At 43.8% G+C, this 18,443-nt stretch overlaps 1 protein-coding gene across 1 annotated transcript; it reads right to left on the minus strand.

Moving 5' to 3' along the window:
• Positions 1-313: 313 nt before the first annotated feature.
• On the minus strand, positions 314-10,336 carry macroh2a2 (macroH2A.2 histone). Its single transcript, XM_080868117.1, has 9 exons — positions 9,924-10,336; positions 8,318-8,495; positions 5,486-5,592; positions 2,679-2,876; positions 2,355-2,459; positions 2,168-2,267; positions 1,997-2,086; positions 1,631-1,805; positions 314-1,219 (listed from the first exon to the last, which is right to left on the minus strand). Exons 2-9 carry the CDS (start codon positions 8,487-8,489, stop codon positions 1,054-1,056), a joined length of 1,113 nt encoding a protein of 370 aa, XP_080724243.1. The 5' UTR covers positions 8,490-8,495; positions 9,924-10,336; the 3' UTR covers positions 314-1,053.
• Positions 10,337-18,443: the final 8,107 nt, after the last annotated feature.

An 18,443-nucleotide genomic window follows, 5' to 3' on the forward strand; every position in this document is an offset into this window, starting at 1 on the left:
CAAAGCTTCAAACGACGCGTCGACTATTAAATCAGTCGTCGATGATTTTGATAGTCGACGTAATCGTGATTAGTCGACCAATCGTGGCAGCCCTAGTGTGTATATACGTATATGTATGTGCAAAATAACTTTTTTGTCCCTTTTATCTTCATCCCTGATCGATCGCTGTGGCACCACAACATGTTTCATCTTAGCAGCTTCTCACAGTTGTCATTTGCGCTGAGCCCTGTACATTTTCCAGTATTCGTACTGGTGGTTACACCTGTGACCACAGCAGGTTTGACAGTTGGATGGACTACTCTGCACAACAAAATGAAATGATGCTAATTTATTTTTGAGTCAAACTGTTCAACTGAGGAAAAAAATACTACAGAGACAAAGACATATACAACCAATATTTGTTGTAACTGTAACAAACACAGAGTCTTTGCAGTGTGCACTAGTAACAAAATTTAAAGGTCATTCAAGAATGAAGCCAAAGCAACCCAGATCAGTTAGAAACAGAATTTCGGTAGAATCACAGATGAAGTTTTCTATCAAATGGCATTTCTAAAATCCAAAAAAGCCTCTTATATACACAGGGTGTACCGTGCCTCCAGCTGTGCTTTGTTCTACTTTAAAACAATATTGTGAAAAAGGAGAGGAGATGGTAAGAAGAGGTGCTGACACTGAGCAGACCTCTGGTGTAAAACGGTTTTATTTCATAGCAGAATGCCAACCACAGGTTTGAATTAGTAAACTAAATATATCAGAAAATACCGATGCTGCGAAAGAACTGTTACATTTGTACATGGATATAAAAACAGTGAAATGAGGAGCCAAGAGAGCAAACTCTACCCACTTAAATTATCTACTCTAGAAAGAATACGATCTTTGAAGGAACAGTGGAACAGAAATGGGAACAGCACTCCACACACAGATAGATTTCTTCTTTAACACATTCCACATGGAAAACCCTACTGTGGGACCACCTACCTATACCAACAGTGACAAACAACAGTTAAAAAATAGCCCCCAAACACACGCACACACACACGCACAAACCGGCAATCTTCATTTGGCCTCCAGCTTGGCCATTTCCTGAAGGTATATTCCGATGCTCTCGCTGTCAAACAGCACAAAGTAAATGTTTTTCAGAGAGGAGCTGGTGCAGGACACAAAGTGGTTGGAGATGGCCTTGAGGATGAGCTGAGCGGCTGTTTGCTTTGGGAATCCGTTCCTGTGGGAAACGGTTGGACAAATGAGACTGAGGAAGACAAACGACAAAGCTGTTTGTGATGAAGAGTAGCTGAACAAATGGCAGAGCTACGGCTAAAAATCTGTCTGCAAACGTGTTCGGTCTGCAGGCTGACGGTCACTTTGCTACACAGATCAGTGGAGCTGGACGTACACTGGACCAGGTGCAGATCCACACTGTTAGCTGAGGCCCTGGGTGAGTGTGTCCTCCCATTTATACACACAGAATACAAGCTGAGATCAGCAGATCTGCACTCAATCTTACTGTAACGGTCACGGCGAGGTCGACAGCTACATGCTCATTTACACTCATGTCTAACGCACAAAAGGCGTCGCGGTCGGGGACCAAAGAGACGCGTCTATGAGGCGACACACTGTGTGTGATGGAGCTCACCGTCCAGCAGGCAGCGAGGGGAAAGCCACAGACTTGAGCTTCTTCTCCTCTGCTGCTGAGAGGCAGTTCTTCACAGTCTTCTCGAGCTGGTCCTCACACTTCTCTGAGCCCCACTGTGGGATGTTACAGTGGATGATGAAGCGGGCTGCCATGCCACTGGCCTGGCTCACTGCCACTGCAGGATGAAAGCATGTTAGGGTGACCACCGTCGCCTCAGACAAAAACGTGTCTGCGCCCAGTCTAACAGCTGATCTCTGTGCACTCTATTTACTAGGCCCGGATTTGCATGTATCACGCTGTCTCATCAGCTACATCCTACTGTGGACATGGATGTGATTCAGTGGCTGTGACGACGCAGCTGCGTACCTGATGCTACCTCCAAAGGCCCTTGTGCTTTCCTCAGCTCCTTAACTCCTTCCAGGAACTCTCGACCTCCAGCTTTTTCCAGGGCGTTGCCTGGAAGACCAGCACAGCAGCCGCTCAGCATGAGGACGCATGAAAGAAACCAGACACGTTACATGAACCGGTGCTGCTTACCCACTCCATCTTTGAGGTCCAGCTCTGCATTGGTTGGGTTAATTATTCCCTCCACCTTGATTGTTCCAATTTTACTCATTTCACTTTCTGTTAATGAAAGCTGTGGATTCACAAAGACAGAGTGACAAACAGCTTTGAGCAGTAACACAACGCGGTGACTTTCAGCTGGGCTTTTAACGCGGCTTACTTTCTGTCCGAGAAAGAGACTCTTTGCTGACAGGATGGTGAATCCATCACCGGGACCGTCTTCCACTGTGGAGTTTGATACAGCCTCTTTGTCATTGTCTGTGCTCTTTGCCAGATGGAGAGAAAAACGTTCACTTCAATCAGCATTTAAGTTACCAAATGATAATGACTCTGGTTCTTTCTCGAGTGCATTAAACCAGCTCTGGTTTGTCTCTTCTCTGATTGAACAAATCAAACACAAATGTACAGAACACACGGCTGTTAACAGAAGAAGGGTTAGAGACTCATCGCCATCATCACAGATGGCTTTGCTGGGCACACTGACCTTTGGCTTGCGCCCTCGTTTGCCTTTAACCTTTTTGAAGGTTTTGGTGGGCTTCTTGCTCTTCAAGCGTTCCTCCTGCTTGTCCGTGACAGACGCCTGGCTGTCCACTTTCACTCGGCCTCCCCTCTTCTTGGAGAGCAGCTCTGGGTGGATACGAGGTAGAACCCCTCCGTTTGATATGGTCACTCCTCGCAGAAGCTGATGGAAGAAGCATTTTGATAAATGAACTCATGTCTGTGAAGAAACGTTGTCTGTGCACACACGTGACCATGTGGTGACCTCCGTCTTTGTTTGAGGATGATACAAAAATCGCTCCACAGCCGACAGGTGAATGCTGTTTACCACACTGTAGTGACGGCTGCACTGTGAGACAGATTCATGTATATAGAGGTTTTTTTAATATGCGTGTGCCCATGGTGACAAAAAGGTTCATCATCATCATTTAAATGCAATTATCATGAACATTACCCTCCAAACAGACAGCTGAGAAGAAGAACTGATGTCAAATAAGATATAAAAAGATGTTCACTTGTTAGTAAAATATGAGAAGCTCATATAAGTCAGTGTGGAGCATTGTGCACGCTCGGTCTGAGCAGCCGGAGGCTTTCCAGGCCGATGCTGTAATCTCCCCGTGTCCCAGGTCAGCCCTGGGGCAGCGTGGCCCGAACACCTCGCCCAGGCTGTGACCCCCTCTGCTGAGGAGCAGGAGCCCCTCTCCAACGAGGTCGGCCGCCTTTTGAAGGAAGCCACATTCAAACTAACAACTAAAAGGTTGGCCTGGATCAACAACTGCAGCGCCATCTGGTGGCAAATAGCTACATAACATTCAGGACACAATTTAGCAGCATCATCCTCAGCCTGTGAAGGAGGATGTTGTGCAGCTCCAGACTGAGAGCGGCTGATGCTTATTTCACATCTTATTCAGAATAATTAGATTCACTGTAGTCTGTGGGAGCTGCGATTGGTCGGGCTGCCGGGGACAAATGATGATTTCACTCACCGACGTCCAAATCAAGCCGTAACCTTCATGCAGCGTGTTTTCTGTCCAACTACTACAGCAGACCGAGAAAAATCCACACAGACACACGAAAAACCCCGAGATCCCACGACCGGTGTGCTGAGAGACGGCACCTGAGAGACAGGTGACGAACCAGCTGGTCAAAGCTCTGAATGGCTCATTTATTTGGCTCCTTACCGATTTCTTATTCTTTAGCATTTACGTCACACTTCAACGTTTCTGATCATCAAACTAATTTTAATGTTAACATAGCAATCCAAACCTACCAGCTATGTGGAAAATGAACTGGAGTCCTGCAATATCTGAACTCAGATACATCATAGCAACAGTGAAACATGAGCTGTGTCCCAAAACGTCGGCTGCTTCCTCCTGAGGCCGCATTTGTAGACTGATTACGTCACAGCGACTGTCCCAATTCATAGACAAATGCGTCCTCCATTTCCCCAGGTTTGAAGGATGGGTCGGGTGTGTCCTTCGTGGCCCAACCTATCCCAGAATTCATAGCGCGGCCTAGCCAATTCCAGTTTTCAACAATGGCGGCCACTACCTAAGTTTTAATATTACTCTTATTAATCTTTCTGGGTCACAAAATAAACCTTTAAGATATTTTCAGGCGAGAATGTAGCTGAGTAAACTTCAAATATCTGCTGTTTATCAAGACATCGCATATTTGCAAAAGTGCTCCGACGTTTTCGGAGACGTCTGTTACCCACCAGCTCGATAGCGAGCCGGCGGGTTCAATGGTCACTGAGCCGGCGAGAGCAGCGGACTCCCGCTTCATCGTTTTCAGACCCACCGCGCTCTTTCGCTACTCAGGTTAAACATGATATACGTCACTCGGATAACTAAAAAATGTTATTGTTTGGCTTTTTTCAGTGTTTGATTTGTTCGTGAGTAAATCGGTTTGGCTGAGATTAAAGTCATTAGATTATATTAAATAAAACTTCATTAATCCATCGGGTGGGTTCCTCTGGGGTTTTCACACAGCTAAACGTCAAACAGAAAAATGATTGGTAAAGTAAATCCGTCAGGCATCTTTCTTGGCCTTTAGTCAATAATTCTGATGGCAAAAGAACCAACAGGTGAGACAAAAAAAACAAACAAAAACTGATTAAACAGACGTGTGAGACGGTCGAGAATTTACAGCAGTGTCCTGTTACATTTCAGACAGCAAGGAGCAGACGGCCGAGTTTATTAAACTCCACCGAGACAGCGCTGACGCAAACCTGACCGTCCCATTTCACGGTCGCCGTAAGTTTATGGCCTGAAGTTCAAGCATGCGCAGCAGCAAGTAAACCTCTACAAAGACAACAAACGAAATGATGTGAAAGGCCAGACTGAAACCAGACTGAGGCACGACCGTCAACAGGCTTCATACTCTGAACCGTCCAGTGGGGCTGAACGACCTCAGCTGCTGTGGCCAAAGGTGGCAAAACCAGTTCAAATGTTAAGGTGACTTTTTCCACACAGGCCAGCTGGGTGTGGATAGCTCATCATTACAAACTGAAGTTTGTATTTAGACGGGTCATCTTTTTCTAATATTAACATTTGTTTTAAACATTTACGTGCAACTCAACCAACCAGGAGTTGGTTACATCAGCAAGTATTTACGCTTCTCCTTGTTTGTCTTCTTATGAGCAGTCCTGAAAACATGCATCAATGTTTAAACAACCTTTAAGGTCAAACCTTCAATAAACTTTGGCGAAAGGTGTAAAACACGCTGGCCAGTTTGATGTGTTAGCATACACGTATGTGTCACGTATGTGTCACGTATAGAGCACTGTGTTACCTGGTTCAGCTCCTCGTCATTGGCCACAGCCAGCTTGATATGCCTCGGAGTTATTCGGCCTTTCTTGTTGTCCCGTGCTGCGTTTCCTGCCAACTCCAAAATCTCAGCTTACAAGAGAAGAAACACATGGTGCACACTCATTAGGCAGCATTTAAACATGTTTACTGTATTTTCCTTCACTCAGCATGTAACAGATTGTACTGGTGTGAAACTACACGGCTGCAGCAGTGAGTCTGTGTCTAACACTGACTGATTAAACTCCTTCATTTTGTTCCTATATGCTAAAAACAGCATATTCATAGCCAATAACCGGTCAAATGAGCTGTCAGCAGCATTTGTGGATCTATAACACTTTATAAACTATATATTCTTCATGACAATAACCTCCAGTTTACTGGAGGTTATATATATATATATATAATATATATATAATATATATATATATAATATATATAATATATATATATATAATATATATAATATATATATATAATATATATATATAATATATATATATAATATATATATATATATATTATATATAATATATATATATAATATATATATATAATATATATATATAATATATATATATATATATTATATATATAATATATATATAATATATTAATATATATATAGTTTCAGTTTTATTTGTCATATGCAAGTTAGCACAGCGTCAACATTGCAATGAAATGTGTTTGACGAGCAGCAGTCACTCAGCAGCATGGTACAGTAGAAGAAATATAATAAAAAAATAAATAGAAAAACAGTATAGAGCAAAATATTAGAGAGACATGGTAAAAGAGAAAAGATGACTAAATATATATGTATCTATAAATATAAATATATGTACACTAGTGATTGAATAAGAAAATCTTGAAGAGAAATATGACGGGGGGCAGATGGGATATTGCACAGGAATGAGCAGCAGAAATTTACAGTATTGCACTTTTAAATATAAATATCAATGACAATAAAGTGGAGTGACCAGTGCAGATTAAGCAGAGTACTTGTGAAGCTGCAGGTAGCTTCTGAGCGCGTCCTGTGGACTGTGTGTGTGTTTAAGTGTTGTGGTTGAGGTGTCGTATGGTTGGTGGTAAAAACTGTTTTTAAGTCTTGTAGTCCGAGCAGACAGAACCTGTAACGTCTGCCAGATGGTAACAAGGAGAACAGCTGATGTGCTGGGTGGCTGTGGTCCTTGATGATGCTGTGCGCTTTACGGAGGCTGGAGATAAATGTCCTGAATGGCAGGAAGCCTCGTGCCAGTGATGTGCTCTGCTGCCTTCACCCTCTGTAGTGATTTACGGCTGCTGGCAGAGCAGCTTCCGTACCAAACTGTGATGCAGCTCGTCAGCAAGCGCTCGACTGCACACCTGTAGAAATTTGAGGTGATGTTGGCGTTCATGCCAAACTTCCTCAGCCTCCTCAGGAAGTAAAGCCGCCGGCGAGCTTTCCTGATAACAGTGTCTGTGTGAAGGGTCCAGGAGAAGTCCTCGGTGATGTTGACTCCAAGGAACTTGAAGCTGCTGACCCTTTCGACCTTGACACCGTTGATGTGGATGGGCTGGTGTTCCCTGACTGGTCGTTTCCGGTAGTCCACTATCATCTCTCTAGTTTTGCTGATGTTGAGATATAATCTAGAGTTACCTTATGTTTACATTTTATTTTGCTGTTTTTACTGTTGCTGTAATAAAATGTAATATTATTATAGTTACACACCCACTGATGTTTAGATATATGTCCATTAGCAGGCTGGACCTCATCAGCCCAACCCTGGAGCTTACTGTTAGCTTGCTTTATCCATTCCTGCTCCTATGTTTGGGATCCCTGCTGTGTTGAAACTATTATGTCCATGTTTCAGCCATCGAGCTGTGATTCGAGGAGAAGTTGAAGAATATGGATGTCCCTCTCCGTCTTTACTATGCTATCCATTTTGTGCCTGTACCACTGACAGCCAAACAGCCCCAGAGCATGATGCCACCACCATGCTTGACCTTTGGTGTTCTTAGGTTTGCAAAGCCTCGACTCCTGCAGGATGGCCTCTCTCACTGAGGCAAAACGTTTTTCAGGAGGCACGTGGCTCCTGGTCATGGCAGGCTTGATGTTTCCTGGGTTGTTCCCGAACACCCTAACCTAGTTACTCTCATCTGAGAGCGACAGTTACCCTGGCAAAGTGGTTACACATCAGAATAACTGTCTGAACTGCTTATCTTGGAGTCTGCAGGTGTTTAGAAATGGCTCCGTGAGGCTCTGTGTATGGCTCCTTCCCAACTTGTGCACAAGTCTGCTCGCTGCTCGTTTCACAGGCTACTCCCGTATTCAGCAGTGAGTCACCACAGCAGGTAGCGTCACACATTTGATCTGACAAAGTTTCATCCCAGGCCTCCTCCGGGATTTCATCCAACAAACGTGGCACATTTAAAGCTAGCAGCATGTTTCGAAGAAGCTGAGACGGGCAACAAACGACTGAACAGGCTGTAAAGATGCATAATTACATTAGTTGTTTACAGGTCACAGAAGGACTGTCTTTGACCTCATCCAGACCCAGTGAGGTTAAAAAGGTTTAGCTTTAGTTAACAGTACGTTCATTAATGTTGAGTCAGAAATGTATCAGAACTGTGAGCTGCTCTTTGGAGTCAGTCTGCCTCTGTATGTGACAAAGTTTCACAGGTTAAATGTCAATCACATATATATATATATATACCCACATAAAGGATTATCAAAGTACTCTGAGCTTTGAGTGTTGCAGAAATTCAACTTTGAATTATGTCCCTTAGATATGCCACAGCACACTGAACACACTCACATGCTCTCATGTATCAAACTTACCTGCCAGGTACTCAATTACAGCTGCCATGTACACCGGAGCCCCCATGCCAATGCGATATTTGTGCGTGCCAATGCGCAGATACCGCATCATGCGCCCCACTGGGAAGATGACACCTGCCCTGGCTGAACGGGACAGCTTGGTGGCCTTCTTCTTTCCTCCTCTGGCTGACATGTTTGTCTGGACACAGTGCGACAACAGCCAGTGACTGACACAAACACATGCTAACAATAATGAAACTCTCGTTAGCAGGATGCTCTGTTCCTCTAAACTGTACTAAATAAATACGTGTGTCCTCACAATTTCCACAACACTCAGCCGCAGTGAAACCAGATCAATGCAGTGGCATGTAAATAACCCCTTTCCCATCATCCTGATGACATGTTTTAACTGTAAATGAATGCACTGTTTTATATGGAGCTCACAGCCACTGCCAATTTAGAATCACAAATTAATTAGCATGACTTTGGGGAGAAAGCTGGAGGCCCAGCAGAAACACAGGGGAACAGAGAGAACATGAAAACTCCACCCGTGTATAGGCAGATGGCCCCGCCCCTCCCTGAGCCTGGTTCTGCCGGAGGTTTCTTCCTGTTAAAAGGGAGTTTTTCCTTCCCACTGTCGCCAAACTGCTTGCTCATAGGGGGTCATATGATTGTAGGGTCGCCCTTACACAAAGCACCTTGAGGCGCCTGTTGCAGTGATTTGATGCTGTACAAATAAAACTAATTGAATTAAATACAGAGTTCAATGGAAACTGTACATTAATGTATATTAAACAAATTCAATCAGAAACAGCGAGTTATTATTTGACAGCTTTTCAAGCATCATGTGTTCACAGCTGTCCCCACATACGTGACGCTCAGGTGAGAACATGGTTTCTGACGTCAGCCAGGTGCTGGTGGGAGACGCAGTCCCGGCGTGAACACACTAGCTGCGTGTGCTTTCATTGCACATTCTTTTACACGTGTGGCTGTGTGTGTGCGTGGTGTCATAATGAAGGGCACGGTGTTTGTTTTCCACGCCGCGCTATTTGGAAAGGTTATTGATATGCTGCGGCCTGCATCCGCGCCGCTGGAGTTCACGCACATCGTCCCCACGTATGTACAAACAGCATCACGTCGCTAGTGTTAATAGTGTGGATAGTGTACGTGCGTGTAGTGTAAACGGAGAAAAGGGGAACGCGACCTCAGCATGTAAGCTAACGTTACTGTACCGAGCTAGGTCGGAGCCAGGCGAGCGACACCTTTACGGCGTCGCCACAAAAGCCTCGCTTTGACGGCTGGCTCACGGAAAGTGTCGGAGCCGGCTTCGCTCCCACTGAGAAGTGTTTTTATTCCTTCACGGACACGAAGTCAGCGTGGACACGAAGCTACGAGCGGACGTTAGCTAGGTCGGGTCGGCACCATGTAGCAGCTTCAACGTTTAACGGCTCCGCGCACATCCGTTACCGTACCACACAGACATGAACCTGAACGAGCCTTTTCTCCACAGCAGACCCACCCGCCCCTTCGTTTTCCACGGAGGCTCCAACACACGGAAAGTAACGCGTCCCCGTCGATCCGGATATGCGCTGCGCTTCGAAACATCAAATAAAGCCCAAGTTTCTACCTGTTTTTCTAACGTGAATCTGCGCGAACTCGTGACGCTCCTGTGCAACAACAGACGGGCCGTTGTGTTTTGCCGTCCTTGTGCCTAATAATCCTGGTTCCAGACCTCAGGAAAAAAATCCCACACTGCAAGCAGGAACAGCGTAGTTGGTCGGAGGCTGGCTCTGTGCTACTGATGCTGCAAAGGGGAAAAATTCAGCGGAGGGAAAATCCTGCAAAAACGCCCCCGACAGCTCTAACGGAGATCAACGCAACACAATCCTACGGCAAAGTAACTGCTGGTAAAATCCACATTAGCCCAAATAAATAGCTTACAGCCTAAAACGGCACCACAATAGGCCTGTGAGTGTATTTCACTGCATATCCCTGGCGTTTGTTAGCTAAAGAGTGAAGGCTGTGAATAGAGTCCAAAGTGGAATGAAACAGGAAGTGGACATCTGTCCTTAAGCATCCAGACTGGGGGTGTGAGACTCGGGCTGATAATCCTAGAGACATCACAACAGTCAGATCATTTAGCTGTAGCTCAGGAGGTAGAGCAGGTCACCTACTGATTGGAAGGTTGGTGGTTTGATCCCTGGCTCCTCCAGTCTGCATGCCAAGTATCCCTGGCCAAGATACTAACTCCAAGTTGCTCTCCGCTGCATCCATCGGAGTGTGAATGTCGTTAGAAATCAGTTTAGAGTCAGTGAGAATGGGTGTGATTGGGTGAATGTTGTATACAGTGCTTTGAGTACTCTGGGAGAATAGAAAAGCGCTGTATAAGAATCAGTTCATTTACCATCATTTGAGTCCATCTTTAATTGACCAGAGCCAATAGATGCAGGCACAGCTACATCCACCTACTGAAGATCTGCATCTGTTATAACGTGTTTGCCCTTGATTCTTCCTAACATCACTACACAGTGTTGAATTTCACAAACATTACATCTTAGGATGTGAGCTTCTCTGTTGTGCTAATCACTGTGTTAGTGGCACATCCTGCAACTCCCCCCTTCCCTCGCATGATTGGAAATAGCTGTTTTTCGTGTACGTTAAACCTGAATTGGGTTCAGAAAAACTGTCTCCCTCTCTCTGTCACATTGTTTCACATTACTGTGGTTGTTTGCACAGTTTTTTTTTTACATTTCAGTTGATTTATTTTTATTTTTACGGTGATCATGTTCAATGGGATGGGAATAAGGATGATCCCACCACAACAGAGCCTCCAGTGTGTTTTACAGATAGATAGCTTGTACCTCTGTCCTGATGTGCTCCATACATACATACACATATAACCATAAATTTCAAATTTGGATACATCAATCCATAAAACCTTTGCATCCACTTTCAGAGATATCCTCAAAATGATTATGGATGAGCAATGAGGTGACAGTTGCATTGTCAGAGGACCAAATGGCTGAGTGGCCTGTTCTGTCCCTGAGAAGGAGCCTCCTCTGCTCCCCTCTAGTGCAGCCACCAACTGCAGAGCATTTACCAGGAAGACCCAACTAGCTTGTTTCTCCCTGCTTCATCTCCTCAGATCCCTGGGAGGAGTGGTGGAGGTTTTGAGGTGGGACTGGTGTTCAGTATCACCATGGAAGCCCCATATATGCTGCCATATATATATGGCAGCACAGGAGCAAGCTCAGAGCACAAGATCCATAGAGGCTGGGGTCTATCACACCAGGTAAGACCCCAGGTGCAGGCTGTGTAAAGATGCCCCTTAGACAATCCAGCACATAACAGCAGGGTGTAAGATGCTAGCAGGCAAGGCATACATGGAACGCCATAACCAAGTGGCCGGCATAGTGTACAGGAACATCTGTGCCGAGTATAACCTGGAAGTCCTGAGGTCAAACTGGGAGACGCCCCCAAGGGTGGTGGAGAATGACCTCGAGCTCGAGAAAATGTGGAGGGTGAATGTAACTGGTCCCAGTGGTAATCGAAGCACTCTGTGCAGTGACTCCCAAGCTAGGCGAGTGGCTCCAGCAGATCCCAGAAACAACATCGGAGAGCTCTGTCCAGAAGAGCGCAGTCCTGGGAACAGCTAAGATACTGCACAGGACCCTCAAGCTCCCAGGCCTCTGGTAGAGGAGCTTGAAGGATAGACCACCCACAGGGTCATCTGTCTTTGTGTGTGTGTGTTGTTTTTACTTAATCCCTTCATTAAGAGTATTTTTCCACTGCTGTGTTCTTAAGATGACATCAGAGAAGTATAAGCAGTGACTGGTAGGGAGGAAATGAGCAAAGACTTTGGAGATAATGGAAGTATTCTTACTTGGCTTAGTAGACAGGATAGCTGTGAGGGGAACCAGTAGGTGGCTTTTGGGAGTGATGTACATCAAAACGGTGGAGAGTGGCCAGGTCCACAGCGGACTCCGGGCTTGGACAAACCGGCAGCATTGTGCTCCAGGCGAGATGTAGCTGTGAGACACTTGAGTTATCCAGACAGGTGACTGGGAGACAAATGCAAGAGAATAGCCGGATCCAACATAAGCAAAGTGCACACTGGAAACAGTTTCATTTACTACCGATGGGGATGGGATGATAAGTCTTAGAAGCAGTGCCACAGCTGGTCCTTAAATACGCAGTTCAGGTGATGGCAATGTGCTGCAGGCATGAACATGTGGGAGACTTCCCACAGCTCCGCCCCAAAACCCAAACCTGTCCACCCAACCCACAGTATAGAGTGGATCATCTGCCAGGTGGAAGGTCTGTAGTTGGGTCTGTAGCTCATGAGGTCTGCTTGTTGAAATGCCCTTGGGGAAGATACTGAAGTCTGAGTTGGTGAGTTTTAGGATATTTGTGAATAACACATAAAAATCCTTATGCATAGGAAAAAAGCACATCTATGAATGTGGACTGTAAAAGTGAGTGCTGAGCGTAAAGCTTTATATCACTCCCAGTCCATGTTTCAGTGTTTTACTGTTTCTGGAGGAAATCACCGCTGGACTGCTGTAGATAGTTTTTCAGGTCTGCCACATCTTCGTCCACTTTGCTCAGTTTTTAATGTCACATTGTACACGATTCCAACATACTTCAGGTTTTTCATAGACAAAAAACTGGGAACAGATTACGTGGGTTTACGACAGGCTAGTAACAATTTAAGATTGGCTCTTTACTAAACTGTTTATGTAGACACAACAGTGGCTCATCCCTGCAGTTAAGTGAACGTTTATGCTTGAACAATAGGTAAGTGGCTTAACAAACCCCCTCTGCACATCAGTGATTTTTAAAAATAAAGTTGATTCAAAATGTTAGTGAGATTGTGAGACATTGCTTCCTGAAAGGACAAAGGACAAGCTAGGAACAGTAATTTTAGCTTACAGGGTCCCGAGAACAGCGTAAGATTGTTTCTGTCACAATAGGCTGTTGCTGAAACTCTATTTGACTTCTACCACCAGGGGTCAGTGCAGGATCTCTAATGACTCAGACAACAAACGTTTCTCTGGGTTCACCAGGTTACAGATGATGAGGATTGCAGAAAACAGTGATTTAATATTGTCTCATGACAAGCTTCCTGTCTTCAAAATGGATAAAGTTGGGCGTGCTGCAATAGTGTCATTTATGAAATGGTTCAACAACGTAGAGAGAAGACTGCTTAAAGCTCTGCCCTTCATCTTCGGTTATGGACTCACTGCTGTCTCAAAACAATTTGTGTTGAAAGGCTAGCAGTATAGTGTTATTTTTACAAAACCCTCTTTAGATGACTTCGCTTATGTAGACAAATTCTTTAGTCAAGTGTTTTTGTTTTTTGCCCAAAGTAAGCGCCCACAGCTGTGCACCTTCCAGCTGTGCACCTTCCAGCTGTGGCTTAAGGTGTACAGCTAGGTCAGTGGGTTGTATTAAGGTACCCCTGGGCCATATGCTGGCATTGAAATTGCCCTGATGCATCCATCAGAGTGTGAGTGAAAGTGGGATGCTTAATAAACATGAAAGGCAAAGGTGGGAAATTCATCTTCCCAAAGGGCCACATGAGTAACTGGAACTGTCACTGGAAGAGCTGTTCCAATGAGCTCATCTCAGCTCTGCTCTATGCTAATTGTATCTTGCAAAACCACAAAGAATCAATGAATCGCAAAGTAGAAGTACAAGTTAGCTCATCACAGCATGTACCCAGAATCAACTGGAGCTCATTTAGTTTTATTTCTAAGCGATGCTTTTCCCTTTGCAGCCAGTCTTAGGGTTCTCCACCTATAAAATCCCCCTTTAACTCCTGCTAGTAGTAGAAGTAGCATAAAACCAACGTATCTGTTGTTATTACACAGTACACAAATAAATGAACCACAATGACTGTCACAGCACCCAGTGATTTAGCCACTAGTGACATGAAGGGTGTGGGTCTGGTGGGCAGACAGGGGCAGATGTAAAATCCTGGGTTTTGAAGAAAAGGCTACTTAAGCATCCCCAGGCTTTGCTTCTCCCTCTTTTGTTTTTGGGAAACATTGTTACTGTTATATCTCATCAACCAAATGTTGACCTGCCGGTGTCTGAACTGCATGAGCTGGCCCACATCTCTGGAGTGAAGACTGGGCAATTGGAAGCCAGGTATTCATGACTGCATAGTGAGGGTCATTTGCCCAGTCCATGTAAGCCCACACTTCTCTGCCTGCCTGGTGGCCAATATTGTAAAGCTGGTATCTTCAGCACCACTCTCCAGTTGCTCCTAGATTGATGTAAAATGAATGCATGTACACAGAGTTGTTTGGTGACCTCTGTAAATAAGACCAAGTTAAACAGTAGAAACACTACTGACACTACTGACAATGAGCTACAAAACAGAGAACAGCATCACAACATTCTAGATCAATTCGATTTCAATTCAATTTAATTTTTAATTTTTTTATTTGTATAGCACCAAACCACAACAACAGTCACCTCAAGGTGCTTTATATTGCACAGTAGATCGTACAATAATAGATATGACCCCCTATGAGCAGCACTTTGGCGACAGTGGGAAGGAAAAACTCCCTTTTAACAGGAAGAAACCTCCGGCAGAACCAGGCTCAGGGATGGGCGGGGCCATCTGCTGCAACCAGTTGGTGTTGGTGTATAAAGTCACAGTGAGTGAAGAAGAAACACCCAGTGCATAATGGGAATCCCCGGCAGCCTACGTCTATTGCAGCATAACGAAGGGAGGATTCAGGGTCACCTGGTCCAGCCCTAACTATATGCTTTAGCAAAAAGGAAAGTTTGAAGCCTAATCTTGAAAGTAGAGATAGTGTCCCTGTAGAGATTAAATTATTCATTAAATGCTCTTTGCATTACTTTAGTGTTAACCCACATCACGGCCCCTGTAAATACAGTAACACTTAACTTTTCATGTGTACACATATCTCCATAAATCCTTATCCTTATAAGGAGGACATAAAAACATAAATTTAAACTAGCCTGTGTGGCTTCCCATGATGCACTGTTTCTTGTTTACTCAGCTCTTTTCCTCCACTATCTGTCTTTTGCACAACACTTTGTAAAAGACTAAACACATTTTAAAATTCCAAGCAAAATAAGTTACTTCTGTTTTTATCTTAAAGCTGACATTAAGGGGAACTGCCTCCTGTTAGTCTTGTTCAACTCACCCTAAAAACTTGCTTTAGAGAGGCAAGCCTTGGATGACAATTTGTGTCAATGAAGATTCCCAAATATCGTCTGCTAAACTTCCAACAGCGCTGTGGCAAACCCCATGCCCGTACAGTGCTGGCCAAACCAGTGAGGACCACCACAGCTTGAATGAAGACTCCAGTCGGGCATATTCTCGCTGCGTATCTCCTCTGCCCCATAAATATTTCCTTCATCATGCTTTTAGCCTCCATGTCTGTGTTCTGTGTGATAAAAACATACATCTACTATTAAAAGAAGAAATATATTATAAAAGTAGAGACATCTCAACAAACATTTGAAGGCAAGACGAAGCTTCCCTAAACATACACATAGGCGCCAGACGTCTGCTTTAGATTTTAATTTGCGATTAAGTTCATGTTTGTTTTATAATCCATAGATTCGTTACGTAGTTGATCTTTCCAGGATTAATACATTTGAACATTTATGTTTATGTAAGGTTATGTGACTGTGTGGGATTAGAGTCTAAAAGAGGTGATATCACTTTAAGTATGTAAGTGCAATAGCAGCATGAAAGCCTGTGTGAGGGAACGAGCAGGAGCATGGACGCTCAGGAGTCTCACGGTTTCTGAGCGTGTGCACACGGGGTACTGGTTAAATGTCTTAATTTTGGAACTTTAATGCTTATTTTGGAAGGAATTTGTAATAAATAAATAATCCTCAAGTCAAAATTAAACTGGAGGCATTTCTTTTGGAAACCCAGGAACGCGCGTCAGCCATAGACTCCCTCTATGAACTTGGTTTATTGGAAGTTACTCTACAATACATTTCCAAGATTCCCACAAATTACACATTTAACAATATCTTGATTTCTCCCTTAACATAGAGCATATTAAATTTAAAAAATTGCACTGCAATAAGACCCTTACCGTGTCCAGGGTGTACCCTGTCCAGTCAGTAGTTTATTACAGGGCCATTCACCATTCACTCCATACCATTCACACTCACACCTATGGCTGTTTAGAATCACCAGTTAACCCCAGTAACTGCATGTCTGTGGTCTGCGGGAGGAAGCTAGAGTACCCGGAGAGAACATAAACACAGGGACAACGTGCAATTAACATTTAAAATATCAGATAGACGTCTTTGAGTCCATTTATTTATTTCTGCTTTTGAAACTTTATTTTTTTTAAAAAGGTTTTGAAGATTTGTTTTGTAATTTGTAATTCAAAATGTTTCTGAAATGAAGTTTTTATTGAGGAATCCATTTTCAATTTAAATTATTTAGTATTGGATTAATAATTCATTTTGAAATATGTATAATTAGCAATTTTATTTTAAACTAATCAAAGAATAAATTACTTTAGTAATGTCTAAAGAAATAGAAGATTCATATATGAATTTACTAAGGCATATTTTATTGCACATTCATTACTGATTCATTGTGATCACTGTACTGGTCCTCTATATTGGGACCAGTAAGGTGTGACACAGAAACACTCTGTGAAGCATGAGCAGGCATAAAGCAGGCAAGCGGTGCTTGAGCAGTGAAATCTAAAAGTAGCCCTGAGTTAGAACCTGATCCTGGAGTGAAAGCAGTTTGTCTCCTTACATGTCAGATCAGCATTCTCTCAGCCTTTTTGTAATGTGTCACCATCATTTGGTTGCAGTTGGCCGTGTCTCAGCTATGTTGACTACCAGCCATTCAATCTGACATGGGGGCAGCATTTTTTTAGCGATCCTCTCGAACTCGACCCGTTTGCTCCTAAATGTCTGTGAAGAGTGAGGAGGGTCCTGTAGGAAACGTACACATCAGCACTTGACCGTCATATTTCCCTTTCTTTTGAAGTGTGTTTGGTTTGTTTGCTTTTGGTAAACTTTATTTTAGATCAACTCTCCGTTTCATGACTTTCAGTTAAATTAGCCATTTTCTGCATGGTCTCTTTATTTTCTCTGCGCTCACAAAACTACAGCAATTTGTTCTTGAGTTCAGAAATATATAAGCAGCTTTTTTGCTGCCATCTAATTCAAAATGTAATCAGTTCTTTTTTTTTTTTTTACCATGTAATCAGGACTCAATTTCAGACTTCCTTTATTTACAGGGAATTTTCAACAACAATATCCAAATAAACAACAGCAGTGACGCTCCCAGTCTCCTTTCAGGTTCCTCACAGAATCCAAAACATTTCTAATCTGAATGTTTCACTTCAGAAACAGCAGCTTTTTGCACACAAGAGAAAAACACTGACAATGGCAAAGAGCCATCACACAAACTTTGTTTACAAGATTGAAACATAGGGATGAACTTGGCAGGGGTGGCTTGTTGTTTTAACGTGGCAGTACGCGACTTGTGGCGTGGACCACTTGCAGCACTATAACACTCAGCCAGGTCCTTAAGAAGCAGCTACAACAAGGTCGTCAGTGGCAAGGGTGTGATCCCTAACAGGTGTGGAGAGACCAGAAGGCAGGGATTTCAGTGGCGTCGTGTTAGTGCACCAAAACCAACACACACACACACACACACACACACACACACACACACACACACACACACACACACACACACACACACACACACACACACACACACGCATGCACAGACAGTTAGGGAGGAGAGGCAGGCAGACGGTGGCTGTTTGCAGGGCAAAGACTGAAGGCCAGGTCTAAACTGGTTATCAAACAATCTTTCTTTTAAAGATCTTTTTAGGATCATATCTTGTTGACTGTAAAACTGGGTTGTCTTTGTGTTTTTGTGTTTTGTAAGTCAATTTGTCGTTTATTTGTTCTTGAATGAGGGCATCTGCAGTAGGACAACAACAGCAGCAGTCCTATCAGTCAGTAAAGGAGGTGCCATCCGTGAAAGCACTGAGGGAGTCACCGAGCCTGCTGTCATTTAGGCACCAGGATTGCATTTATTGCTGTTCTTGCGTGATTCCTTTACATTTCATGCTGACCCTTGTTTATCTCACCCTGGGAAAATGAC

Source organism: Rhamphochromis sp. 'chilingali' (genome assembly GCF_963969265.1).
Source record: "Rhamphochromis sp. 'chilingali' genome assembly, chromosome: 20".
NCBI classification, from domain to species: Eukaryota; Metazoa; Chordata; class Actinopteri; order Cichliformes; family Cichlidae; genus Rhamphochromis; species Rhamphochromis sp. 'chilingali'.

Excerpts from the sequence above, each read along its gene's own strand:
- macroh2a2 (XM_080868117.1), bottom strand. The coding sequence starts at position 8,489 with ATGTCAGCCAGAGGAGGAAAGAAGAAGGCCACCAAGCTGTCCCGTTCA. Across the intron at positions 5,593-8,317 it reads TGTAATTGAGTACCTGGCAG|CTGAGATTTTGGAGTTGGCA; the intron begins GTAAGTTTGATA and ends TTCTCTTGTAAG. Across the intron at positions 1,220-1,630 it reads CCCTCGCTGCCTGCTGGACG|GAACGGATTCCCAAAGCAAA; the intron begins GTGAGCTCCATC and ends CGTTTCCCACAG.